Genomic DNA, 14079 nt, shown 5'->3' with positions numbered 1-14079 from the left:
GGTTATAAAGGCAGCGGCAGGATCCTTGGGGGAGGGCGGAGCTGTTCTCTCTCCCGACCGTGGGGGTGGAGCCACGAACCTGCGCAGGTGGTGAATTCTCACAGACCCAAGCATACGCATCCACACACACACAAGTAAAACTGGGTTTATCTGAATAAGATTCATGATTTGGATCAGTGTCAGTATCCTGGTTTCACATTATACTCTTTTTTCTCATACACGTTACCATTGGGGGAACTGAATAAAGTCTTTGGGGTCCCTCTGTATTACTTCCTATACTTGTCTGTGAATCTACAATGATTTCAATAAAAGTTTCAGTTAAAAATATATTCAGTATGATAGAATTAGGCTTAATATAATTTCAAAGCATTAAGAATGATGAGACAGGTCTTAGTATAAAATTTTTAGAAAAGTATATAGAAATTCCTGTCCCCAAAGTTGATACTTTAGCAGAAATTAAGTTAATATGTATTGATTTAGTTCAGATCTAATAATACTGCATCTATTACTGAAATACCTTTTATTTTTCTTCTTATAAAAGTACTAAAAGTTCATTGTACTTAGACTTTCCAAATGATCAAATAAATGTTGCCTGTGTTTTCTATTTGCTTCTTAATAGCAGCTCAGGCTGCGATATTTTCTTTTGCTTTCCCTCGTCCCTCTGATCATTCATTTTGCAGGGGGTGGGGGCACCTTTTCTTTCCGAGGAGAATCCCTGAGAGAAGAGTGTGAAGGTCTTTGACTGAGCTGAGTCTGTCTTTCAGTGAGAATGTTGTTGGTTTGAGAAAAGGCTCTTGCACAAAATGTTGGAAGCTAACTGCTCAAGAAATGATAAATGAAAATGTTTTATACATACTCTCAGCTGCTCTGATTTGAAATTAGGTGATAATTCAAGGGTGCCAATAGATGTTTGCATATAAAAAAGGTGGGGGAGCTTAGGGTCCAGAGTATTCAATCCTGTCTTTGACCAGGACCCTTTCCTTACAAGGCCTTCTCTTTTCCCTAAGAAGGCAGCTCTAGGAAATCTTGGATTGCCTTTTCTTTAGAGGCGACATGCTGTCTTCATCATCTACCACTCTACATCACAGTGACAAGGCCACTCTCAGCCTAATGCATTCCTCCTCTGAGCTCCCTCTCATAGACTTCTGTTGTGTCTGCCCAGGCCAGTAGCCTGGAGATGTGCCTTTTCCAGGAGATGTGCCTTTCATCTCTCTGACCTTGCATGCCATCTTCCTAAGAACCTACCTCTTTGGCTGCACTGGCTGTTACACTGGGGGCCTGGGAGCTGCCAGAGGTCATTTTCCAAGACCAAGGAGTGGACCAGTCCCAAGACTAACTCCCCTTTTTTAGCTGTTTGTTTAGATGAGCTAGAGAGGTGGGTTCTTTGGCCAAGCTAGTTCAAATTGTTTCCTTCCCATGCAATCAAGTGTCCTGATTCATACTCTCCCAGATGGACATCTCCCCCCCTGCCCCAATATCTTGCTCTTATTAGCTATAGAAGCAGAGGCCAACATAAATGAATTACTTTTTCTCTGTCATTTAAGTTTACTGCTCCATCCCACACAAGATCGGTTGAAGATTCCCTTTGTGTGTCTAGTGAGAATAAGGAGCTTCTGCAAGAAACAGCTTCAGTTTGATCAAGTATTCCTCATAATCAGAACTAAAAAGGCACGGAATACGGTAATCCAAGTGGCTGGCAGTGTCTTCCTTTGCAGTGCGTGAGCTCATCTCCTTGCTGGAGAGATTGATGTCCTCACCCAGGCCAGTTCCTACCAAATTAATGTATCAAGACCAGAGAGTGATTACAGAGGTATATTTAGATTGTTCCCACATTCTGACATTGCTCCAAGGTAAATTCATTATCTGGGCAAGAGCTGCTATGTAGTAATTAAACTGGAAGTATTATGTTTGTATATGCTTTCTGCCCCTCAGCAAAACATATTTAAAATGTTCATAGAAGTGATTTTTTTAAACCTCTGCACTTTTGTATTGCAATTCAACTCTGAATATCATACAAGTGGTGTTCTGGAGATGATTGAATTTCCTATCATGTATTGAATGGGGTCTTGCAAAGAGGTGCTTCTGTGGGGTGTTGAGTCTGAGGTCTGGCCGGGAAGGTTGGAGCAGCCAACGCTGTGGGTTGGGAGTCACCTGCACTGAGGGTACAGCTACAGCCTCCTTGGTCGCTCATGTTGACTCTCTGTGGTTGTACCAGCCATGTGCCTTTTGTAAGTCCCAGAGCTTGTTTGAGTCATTCAGGACTTCTCAAGTCAGTTAGCATTGGTCAGAAAGCCACACCCCCCTCCTTGCTAGCAGGTGAAGAGGTGAGAAAGAGAAGAAGAAAATTGGCTTGATTTGGTCATCATTGCAATTTTGGTTTTCTCAGTTTGAGAGGAATTGTTGTTAATGAAGTAGAATTTACACTATTTCCATTTTGAATATGGTTAAGAGAATATTTGAATCACAGAATATTGAGTTCCTTTTCATGGGTGTATTAACTTCACAACAACTCCTGTAATCAATGGAAACCCCAAAGGAATAGGAGTTAACCATACAAAAAGGCAGAAGATAGACTTAAAGGCAGAGAGAAGCACCTGTGCAAAGGCACAGAGATGGGAGTGCCCCAAGCCCTCGGGGAAGGGTGGCTGAAGTACAGAGAATGGGAGAGGAGGTGATGGGAGACTGGTGGTTGGTCGTTAGCACAGGGTTTGTGAGCCAGATTACAGGGTTTGGCCCTAACCCAAGGAAGGTGGGAAGCCCTTGAAGAGGCAAATCACAGTGGAGTAGGTGACCCTCTGTGTTGCCTCTGCTGCATTAAAGACCCAGTGTTTGCATGTGGCACTTTGTGGCCTAGTGTCACTTACAGAGAATAAATGTGGACGCCCCTGCCGCCTGACACTCCAGCCTCCAGGGCAAGGAGATCAAGCTACAATGTGTGTGGCAGAGAGATTAATTTGGTTAATAGTTTAATTCTGGCAGCAGCTGAATGACATCATAAAGAATGCGGCGGCATTTCTACTGGAAATGTCTGCCATCATTTTCTTCTTGACACAGGGAAAATAAAGGTTTCCCAACTCCAGAAAGAATTAGCATGAAATATGCCCATCCATCTCCCTGTGAAGAATCTTTGTGCTGCAGAATTGTAATAACATGGAGGAAGAGAGGATAGCTGAGTGGGCTGGTGTGCGGCCACTGAGAGTGCTGATTCTACCCCCCATTGCCTTTCCCGGTCCAGCCTTGGGCTGTGGCCTGAGGTCAATTTCAAGGTCCAGGAGCCTTGTGGGGCTGCCAGCACAGAAGGACAGGCCCTGCCTGTAGCAGCCAACCCTGATGCGCACTTGGGGGTCTCCTCCTGGTTTTGTCAAGGGCTGTACTGAGTTTTTTCAAAGTGGTTTTTGTTTCTCCATATCCCTTTCCTAGTTATCAAGCTTGACTCTTCTTCCTTAACACAGTTCTCAAAATGTGGTGCCGGGACCAGCTCATAAATGTAAATTCTTGGGCCTCACTGCAGACAAATGGAATCAGAGTCTCTGGAAGTGAAGCCCAGAAACCTGTGTTTTGACAAATCTTCTGGATGATTCTCAACACTCAAGTTGAGGACCACTGCTTTAGCAGATATGCATCCTAAGCCATTGTGCTCCAGGCCTCTCACCATTGAAGAGTATGGAAGATCTCATAGTGTTTGAGTGTGGTTCACTTGCTGGAAGGCTTTAGGAAAGCTTCTGTGCAGGTAGAGAATTATAGGGGATACCTGGATAGGGACCAGTGAGAACTGAGGGCCCTTTAAGGGTTAAGTGAGAAATGATGGTCCTTTAATAAAGAGCTCGTTATTAGGTAAAATACCTGATAATGATGCTGATAGATACAGCTCTCTAGCATTTACCTTGTGCCAAAACAACTGTAGGTTTTATTTCATTTTATTCTCATAAAAAAAGAGACTCAGACCAATGTTCTGGAGCAGCGAGAAGGAAGGATCTGTGATGATGGTAGGGAAGCCTGTGACAAAGTGGGATCTGTCCTGTCACTTCTTATTGAAATGTGCTTTGAAAACTATTGCTTTTTTCTTTCTTTGCTTTGTATATACGTTATGTTATATCATAAAAAAACAGTTAAAAACAATGCTCAGAGCAGCTCACTAACTTGTTCCAGGTCACCCAACTGAAAAGTGGTAGAGATGGAACTGAGCCCGGGTCTGCGCCGCTCTTTGCCTGTGGTCTTGACCGCTGCAGCGTAACTCTGCTCAGGCTCTGCTCACTTGCTGCTCTTCCGAGGATGGCTGTTTGCTTCCAGGAGCACCTGGGTTTCCCGTGTGTGGCTCCTGGGAGGGCTTGGCTGATGTCCTTCCTTTCGGACGCCTGCAAAGTGATGGGCCGTGCAGGGCTTTCACTTGCTTTCGGAGAAGGGCGCTTGATCTCTTCCCCAAGAGTAACGTTACAAGCACACAAAGGACCAGGAAAATGAAGTGAGCTCTTTTACGCTTGACGTGCACCACATGGGAACTACTGTCTATGATATTGGGGCTGGAGGTGGGCCTGCGCTCTAAGCCCCAGATGGAGACCCTTAAAAGTAGTACTAAACTGCAGGGGAGAGGTGGCTAATTGTCTTGCCAAGTTGCTGCAGTGGCCTGGGAGGGGTTCAAGGATCTCACACTGCCCACACATCTCTCTGAGGGGTTTCCTCTTGTTATTAAACATGGAGTAGCAATGATGCTGTGTCATTTGGGAGAAGAACAACCAAAAGCTTGGGCTAGAATTTAGAAGGCTTTAAGAAAACATATGTGTGAGGTTTTCATTTTATTAGGCTTAGCAGGGACAGTTTCTGAATCTTAATTTGCTGCTTCCCAGCTTGATTGGTGATGCTTTTTAAAGTTTCTTTGTAGCTCTGAAATCTGTAGGTAGGCAGGTGCTCTGAGACTGAGGTGTGAACTAGTCTATTGATTTAAAGCCAACATGCTTTCCCAACTGACATTCTTTAAGGATTTCTGTTTGGCTAGTTCCTCCTTCTGGACCCCAGTTTTGCGATCTCCCTTGGAAAGTACGTTTCTTACTCTAAAGAAGAATCTGACTTAGAGTATAAGTCACTTGTTCCTGTCTCCTGCTTACATGGTAAGTATTCGTCAGTCCACTAAGCGTCTCATCATTTTCCAGGTTTGAATTGGAGACATCCAGGCAACAAACGAACTGTATTTCCATATGATTTCTCTTGTCCAATTAGCTGGGAGCCAAGTTCCAATAACATATTAAGCCCAGAGTTTTTCTTGTTAATTTCCCCATAGAAAAGATGTGGCAAAGCTACAGGGAGGCAAAACTTAGCCTACAAACAGTGCTGAGCTATGCTGTTCTTCCTTTCAAATAATCCGCTACTCCCTTGGAGAATAACTTTGCTTAGCATCAATAACAATGTGAGAGTGTTATAAGAAGTTGGAAAGTTTGTGACATCGTCAGTCATGACAAGTGCACTTCTGGAGTAAACTCTGTCAAGTGACTCTTGAAATTTCTCTTATTATCCAATAGGTGAGTATATTCAGATGGTCCCAATGGTTTCAGATTTGTCTTTTGGATATACCTCTAGTACTTTATGAATTGATACTCATGAATGATCTTTTCTTTGTTGGTTTTATCTCTTTGATAGAATGTCCCATAGCAGGGTCATCACCTTTACCTGCCTGTCTGATCTTACATGTTTGAGCAATTATTTGAATTGTTAGTGCATTTTTTTGCTCACTATTTTATAAACACATGTAAACAAATGAGAATAATGTTGTAGCTTGAGTCTCATAAATGTGGAGACAATGTTGGGAGTCAGTAAGCATGCCCCAAATGGCAAATCTTTAGTTTCAGTTGGATGCACATTGGAATTAAGCCAGTCAACTGAGGATTCAGTTGTGAGGACAAGGAAAATTAAAAAGCACATATGAAATGCTGAAAATATGTTACAGAAGTTTGTGTTTAAAAAGCTGAGTTATTAGGAATTTCATGCTGTTTTTAGCACCGTAGGAATAGACCGCTCTCTTCCTTATAACATATAAATCTGTTGTTTGACTATTGCACTTTTTACCTTTTTTTTCATATCATAGCTCATTATGTACAGTGATGGGGCTGCCCTTTTAGTTTGTAATCAGAATTTTATTTTTCTTACATTGAAGTCACAGCTCTCATTAGCAGCCATAATTGGGAAAAAATTGACAAATTAATCAATAGAAGTGGTGTTTCAACCTCTGTCCCTTCTTGGCCAGTCTCTATCTCCTCTTTTTGGTGCTTTTTTTTCATAGCACCAATTACTATCTATTAAACTACATGTTTCATTTATTGTTTACCATCTGTCTTCCACCCGTACAATATTAGCTCCATGAGGGCAGGGATTTTTGTCTGTTTTATTCATCACTCCAGACCAGTGTTTCTCAGCATTTTTCTTCTTTATCACTCCCTCAATAAGCCTTTTTAAACATTTTTCCATAATTCTCCTTCCCATGAAATTGTAGTAACATAAATGCATAATACACTGTATATCTGTTTATATACTGTATATATCACTGTATCTTTTCATGTATACATGAAAAGAGTAAGGTATTTTTTATCCCTCCAAAAGCTTTTCATCGCCCAGGGACTGAGGTTGCCCCCTCTGGGAGCACCCACTCTAGGCAACGTGCTGAGAAGACCACTTGGGGCATAGTAGGTGTGCGATAATTTTTTTTCTGGGATTCATTTGACTTATCTAGGATATCATGCTTCCATGAAGGCTGTTCAACCCACAAATAACATGTTTGCAGTTTCCAGGTATCTTCATTTTTATTTTGTATCTTTTTTTTTTTTCCCTACAGTAGAGGCCAAGCAACTGTTGGCTAACCATTCAACAGGTGTATGAAGGGAGACCTCCCATAGTTAGTTGTATCAAGTTCTCACCCTTCTCATAAGACCGTGTGATCGTCCAGGAGAAGGAAGGCTTCAGTCGAGGACCTTATTTAAACATATGGACAATTATCTTTGACGATGGATGCATGAGCAGAAAGCCAATGTGCCAATTTACTAAATGCTCTCGCTAGCTACTGGCACCTGAACCTTGTCACTGAAACTGAACTGTTTGATGACTGATAATCCAGCACTATTTTGCTGGACCGCAAGGAGGCCTTACCCTAGCAGAGAGGTTTTCCTCGTGTACCTCTGGGCGTACAGTGGGAACCAGGCTGAGACACTTATGGATTCTTAGTATGCTCTGTATTTACCCAGGCACCCAGCATGTTTTCAGATCATTTGATTATCTGCATTCCTTCTTGCCCTCCTTCCTGATGCCTATGCAGATGGCATGATGAAAATCAGCAGTTGGGATTGTGTTAAAGACAACGAGAAAACCTGAGGTTTCGTGCTCTCCTGTGTGCTAGGAATAATCATGCAGGCAGAGCATAGCTGTGTGTCCTGTAGGAAGCCAGACACCTGGAAGACCTTGCCTGGCTGGAGTCTGGCCTCAGCTCTCCCATCACACACTTGAACCTGGCACCTAAAACCTTGTAGAGAGTGGGCACTGCCTTCCTTGAGATGCCTGGTGTGCATTCCCAGAAGGGGAAGTGTTCATTCATCCTTTTAGGTGGCCTTGTTTCTCCACAGAAGTATTTTAGATGTTAATTTCCTTGGGAGACAAGATTGACGTTCACACTTACTTTTATACTAACAATTAAAGAAAAATATGAATATTCATGCCAAGAAAATGAGTTTAATTACAGTCTAAGCAAATATCATAATGAATGGTTTGACCCTCATGGCTGTGATAAAGTTCTTAAAATTGGGATCTATTACCATTCTAGTCAGGGACTGAAAGTGAAAAGGCTTTGAATTTCTTATTTGCTTTGTTGGGGCAGTTCCTTGAAATAGGGCCAAAATGTGATGTGCATACTGCTTTGCGATAATTCTTACTCTAGTGAGGTCAGGAAAGTTCTAACATCTTCTAGAGGTTTGTCACAGCCAGACACATCTGTAAGTTTCTGATACTTGCCTGGACTTTGGTAGCATGAAACCAGGTACATGTTTTAGTAATTAAAACTGACTGGTTATTTACCTTATAATGGGCAGAAGTAAATAGATATACTTATTTTATTGGACAGTGTTGAAGTCAAACATTTAGAATTGAAACCTCCAAGGCAACAGATTATTTAGAAGAAATTTATGGCAGATCCCCTTTTTAAAAAAAAATATTTTTATTGTATGGTATAACACATACAAAGCAAAGAAAGAAAAAAGCAATACTTTTCAAAGCACTCTTCAACAAGTAGTTATGGGACAGATTCCAGAGTTTGCCATCCTCTCAGATTTGTCCTTCTAGCTGCTCCAGAATATAGAAGGCTAGAAGGCATAAATATTCTTTTATCATCATAGTTGATTTTTCTTTTTTATAAAAAATAATGTATATACAAAAAAGCAATACATTTCAAAGCACAGCACCACAATTAGTTGTAGAACATATTTCAGAGTTTGGCATAGATTATAATTCCACAATTTTAGGTTTTTACTTCTAGCTGTTCTAAGATACTAGAGACTAAAAGAGATATCAGTTTAATGATTCAGCAATCATATTCATTTGTTAAATCCTATCTTCTCTGTATAACTCCACCGTCACCTTTCTATCCCTCTCTTTAGGGGCATTTGGGCTATGGCCATTCTAACTTTCTCATGTTCAAACGGTCTGTCAATAATATGAAGTAGGGAGATGGAACTATCTGATGTTCCGGAGAGGCTGGGCCCTCTAGGTTGCAGGACTTATCTGGTCCAGGGACCCATCTGGAGGTTGTAGGTTTCCGGAACGTTACTCCAACACGTGGAACCCTTGTGAAATCTTATATATATTGCCTTAGGAGTGCTTTAGGATTGGCCAGAATGGTCCTGGTTGGCGTTTGGCAGGTTATAATAGGAGGCAACGTCTACCTGAAGCTTGCATAAGAACAACCTCCCGAGTAGCCTCTCGACTCTATTTGAACTGTCTCTGCTACTGATACCTTATATGTTATACTTCTTTTCCCCTTTTGGTCAGGATGGAATTGTTAATCCCACAATGCCAGGGCCAGACTCATCCCTGGGCGTCCTCTCCCACACTGTCAAGGAGACTTTCACCCCTGGATGTCATGTCCCATGTAGAGGGGAAGGCAATGATTTCAGTTTCATAATTGGGCTTAGAGAGAGTGAGGCTACATCTGAGCAACAACAGAGGTCCTCTAGAAGTAACTCTTAGGCATACCTATAGTAAGCTAAGCATCTCTGCTACCTACATAAGCTTCACAAGAGCAATCCTCATGATCGAGGGCATGGCCTATTGATTTGAGTGTCCCTAAAGTTTGACACAGTATCAGGGGATTCCCTGCTGGTAACATTTAATTGTTCCATATTTTTTCTCCCATCCCTCAAGGGGCTTTGTACAGCAGATTACTTTTAAAATAGAATCTCTCTCGCCATTTATGTTTCTACATACATATTTGGGTTTTTATATCCATGTTTTCTGAAAGCAAAACACTCTGTTCTAAGCAGATGTGTTTCTTCTGGCCATAGGCTGTTGGTTTACTGCACTGGAGTGTTTCTTTAAGTAAGTAATTATAAAATGGAGTAATTGCAAAAGTGCTTGGGAAACATGGACATTAAATTGATTGTCTTACTAACAAAAATGTGGGGAACTTCTCACTTGAGTCTCATTTGGATAGTACCATTTTCTTTTGGCTGAGAGGCTGAGGATTCAGCATGGACTTCACTTCTTCTCTCATTCAGTAACTCACACGGTCATTGATGATCATTTGCTAAGTGCCTCCTATTTGTTGTATGCCAGGTACTGGGGATGCAGAGATGAATCTGACTCAGTCCTGGCCTTCAGTGACCTCTCAGTTTAGGATAAAGACTGTGATTTAGTCTGTAGTGAGTCTAGGAAGCAGTGGAGTTCAGTGCGGTTAGGAGACCAGACTCAGGTCAGCCCTGTGATCTTGGCCAATTTACTTACATTTTCCGTGACTTAGTTTGCTTATCTGTAAAGTGGAGTTAAAAATAGTATCAATCTCACAGGATTCCCTGTGAGTACTAAATGATACAATCCTTGCAAAGCCCAGTCCCTGACACGTGGTCATGCTAAAAATAATGATAATCCGTTTCTGAGCTGTGTGGACAGGTGCTGTAGAGGGAGAATCATAAGCACCGGGAAGCTCCGCAGGGAGGGCAGCTCATTTGGAGTTAGTTGTGCACCCCTAAAACGTCGGGAAATGCGCATTCTTCTTCTTAGGATTTATGCAAAAAGCACGTTGGCAAAGGAAATGAGTTGTCAATATGGGAGGAAGGGAAGGTGGTTTGAAGTCATTTGGCATTTGTTCTGTACTTGTCTGTCTTTGCGCTTCCTTCCCCACATCCTGTCCAATACTGGTTCGTGCCATGCTGCCCAGACACCCCACATCCCAGGATCAGGAGATGCAAAGTGGCCCCCGCTGGAGGAGAGCGAGGTGCTTAGAGACCCTGAGCTTTTCTTTTGGAGTCTGCTGCTGAGTCAGGTGGAGGATGTGTGTGGCTCTGAGCTGTACTCAAGGGCAAGAGAATCTTGAAGGCTGTAGCTCTGTAAAGGTTCATACTTTTCCATGATTTCTTCAGGGCCTGCTTACTCTGAAGATGCAAAGCAGCTCTAGAAGCAGGGCTGGAGCTAAAATGATCACAGCTCTCCAGGAAAGAGTCATGCTAGGTTACCTTCAGTAAACGAGACTAGGAAGTCATCAAAGGCTGAGACCCGCGTCCTGAGCACTCAGCATAGAACCCCATGTGAGTGAGTGAGTAAATGAATGAATGAAATACTTTAATCACAATGAGCTCATGAATGTTAAAGGTACTGTGCCAGTTATTTCTTCACATCTGAGTGTTTTTCTGGTAACAAGGTATACTTTTTCATGGAATTTGACCTGGGATTTTGTTAGGTAGTATTTTGAGCTTCTTCTATTCATTTGGAGAAGCAGCAGCATAATTCTTAATTGATGTAATTTTGCCTTCGTGAATTCATAAAAGCTACTGACTCCTAGAATAATGAGTTCCACTTTTAGAAAGAAACCTATTTGCAGAAATGCCAATTCCTGGCTCATTAGGCCTGTCCCAACACTAAGGATACATGTCTCTCCCTTGGGAAGACCCTGTCAAGTTTTAGGGACTCTCACATTTTCCAGTCCCTGCTGTTCCCAACCAGCTCTGCTTCTTTCTACTGTTAATATTTAATGAAAGGGCCTTTGAGACTTCCACTGCCAGAATCCTGCTTGCTTACCACTATGCAAAGAATTTTAGATGAATGCTTTTTATAATCATAGCATGGTTGTTCCCATTGACACAAAGAACAGTATATTTGTGTAAACAGGCTACTGGACAAATTGACAGGGTGATGAAAGCACTTCCCGGGGGGCAATTTTGTCAGGAGCCATCTATTTGGAGAGATTCCAAGTGAACTTCCAAGGCAGAAAGCTTTATATCTAGCAAGAGCCTCCTTAGGCTCAGTTGAGCCTCCTTGCTAACAAGGGCTGCCTTCCTGGAAGCCCTGGGTTTCCTGACTGCCCCATTTCTGCAGGCTTGGAGCCAGCCTTGGTTCTGCTCTCTTCCTGTCCCTGCTCTTCTCTCCGATCTCCATGCCCGCCCTGCCCAGGAGCCTCATCGCTGGGTGCCTGTTCCCAACCTTTGGCAATTTTCAGCTTCTGCATCCCCACTTCTGATGTCTTGGCCTGATGAGAAACCCCTTTGTATTAGTTAGGGTTCTCTAGAGAAACAGAATTAACGGAACACTCGCAGATATAAAATTTATAAAAGTGTCTCACTTGACTGTGGAAATGCAGAGTCCAAAATCCGCAGGGCAGGTTGCGAAGCTGACAATTCCGATGGAGGGTCTGGACGAACTCCACAGGAGAGGCTCACCAGACGAAGCAGGAAGAGCCTGTCTCTTCTGAATCCTCCTTAAAAGGCTTTCAGTGATTAGATTAAGCATCACTCATTGCAGAAGACACGCCCCTTTGGCTAATTACAAATGGAATCAGCTGTGGATGCAGCTGACATGATCATGATTTAATTCTATGAAATGTCCTCATCACAACAGACAAGCTGGCACTTGCCCAACCAGATAAACAGGTACCACCACCTGACCAAGTTGACACATGAACCTGACCATGACACCCTTCTCAGGCAGGTCTGACCTACCTTGTATGCTTCAGAGTAGGGGAAGAGCCTGGCTGACTTGTAGAGGACTCAGTTCTGGGGTTTTCTTCTCTGTGTCCCAGGAATAGGACAAGTGGTTCATCTTTTTCACATAGTTGGGTCCCATAAACTTGTCAGTTTTCCCTGCCAAGTTTGAAGAAGGTCTAGTCCCTCCAGAAGGACTTAAATGAGTGGAGTTATTGTTCTTATGTTTCATTTGTGAGCTCTCTGGAATTCCCAATTCAAATATCTGTTAGTTTGAAAAAAAAATTAGACTTTTCAGCTTTACAAATTACTCATTTCAGTGAGAACAAAGCAAATATGCTGTTCTGTTGTGGGCCATTAGTTGGATGACTTGTAATATCTGAGAACGACTTGTCAGTGCTGTACTTGGAACAGTCCCTTCCTGATACTAGATAATGAATTCATCTTTGATGTGTCTCTTCTGCTGTTTATCTCTAGTCTATTAGAAAAGACAATGTCCTTTGCATAGGGAGGTCTCACCACCAACCTGCTAGACTGGAACTCAAGGGACCAAGATTCTAGTTCCAACACAGCAACCCTGTCACTAGCATCCTGTATCACCTTAGATAAATTATATCCCTCTGATATGACTCAGTTTCCCCAGTCAATAATGAGAACAAATGAGCTTGAGCTCTGATTAATTTGAAATCGAGCTTAAGTCACAATTCAAGTTAGTGGGGAAGGATGCTGTGATTGATTATCCATGTCTGCCACAGGGACGGCAATGGTGAGTGATGACGTATGCCATGGATTATCATCCTTGGAAGGGTGATGCCAAAGCCTCTTCTACTTCTGATGTTCTGTACCTATGTGGTAACATGGAAGCGGTGGAATTGTGTGAGTAAGGTAGTACAGCCTGGTGGGTAGAGGTGGGGTGCTGGAACCACACAGCCTGATTTCCCATCCCTCATCTATCACTTATTATCTATGATTATTACTTGGGTAAGTTACTTAACCCCTATAAGCTGTAGTTTCCTTATATGTGAAAGGAGAATGTTACAGTCTTATAAGATTGTTGTGAGGCTTGCACCCAGCATATTAAGCACTTTGCATGATACTTGATTAATGACAATGTTCTTGAGCTGTTATTATTAATGTAATAAGTACCATGGCCAACCTTGCTGAGCAATCTTTGTTCCCAAACCATGGTGCAGATTTATTTACCCACATTATCGATGTAGATGATGACCTCAGAGCAGAACAGAGGTGTATTAAGGCCCATCCCTGGAAAGGAAATACCATCCTTAGGATCATAGATCACTAACCTGGATGAAATCAGAGTCTGTGCTTTACAGATGGGAAACCTGATGCCCTGGTGGGGAGGGGACATCTATGTTAGATCTCTGGATAAGTTTGAGGCAAAGTGAGCCGTTTTCAGGCCCATTCTGTGGGCCACTCTTGACTTTTCTCTTTCCCCCTTTGCTTAGACCCACCCCAGTCAGTGGCCTCCCCAAGGAGAGGAGGAGACACAGCTCAGTTCTTTGGGTCTCATTCAACACTCTCACAGCGGGCTCTGGGGAGTGATTTAAGTGGAAGCAAAGTGCTGCTTTGTAGTCATTGGAAGCATATTTATTTATTCATTATGTTTGAGAAGAGCCTCCAGTAGCAGAAAGAAATGCTTCAGTCAACTGACTTTTATTTTCTTTGTCAGTTTATCTTCATTCCCCGTGGCTTCCCATAGGCTTCCCTATCTTCTTTCAAGTCTGAAGTCTCCTCCCACCTTCTGGGCTCCTCTTCCCTGCCGTCACCCTCCTCACTCATGCTGCATACCTATTCTAAAAACATACGTCTGATCATACCATATGTTTACTTAAAACTTGGCTCCTTGTGGCCTCCAGGATGAAGTGCCTCCTGCACCCTGCATCACAACCATGCTCTGCTG

General features: G+C 42.6%; 1 protein-coding gene across 9 annotated transcripts in view; it reads left to right on the top strand.

Annotated features, from left to right (window-relative positions):
* The window catches only part of SPOCK1 (SPARC (osteonectin), cwcv and kazal like domains proteoglycan 1), a 551382-nt gene that overhangs the window by 288848 nt on the left and 248455 nt on the right, over window positions 1–14079 (top strand). Inside the window, exon 3 of one of the 9 annotated variants that reach the window (XM_077138529.1) lies at window positions 12914–13034. The exons of the other annotated variants lie outside the window; for them this stretch is intronic. Coding sequence (XP_076994644.1) covers window positions 12932–13034 — 103 coding nt within the window. The 5' untranslated portion in view covers window positions 12914–12931. The remainder of the gene's footprint in view (window positions 1–12913; window positions 13035–14079) is intronic. 9 annotated transcript variants of the gene reach the window in all.

Source organism: Tamandua tetradactyla, chromosome 20 (assembly GCF_023851605.1).
Source record: "Tamandua tetradactyla isolate mTamTet1 chromosome 20, mTamTet1.pri, whole genome shotgun sequence".
In the NCBI taxonomy this organism is placed as follows: Eukaryota; Metazoa; Chordata; class Mammalia; order Pilosa; family Myrmecophagidae; genus Tamandua; species Tamandua tetradactyla.
The sequence above is the reverse complement of the archived record's forward strand: the minus strand, read 5'-3'. Positions and strand labels throughout refer to the sequence as shown.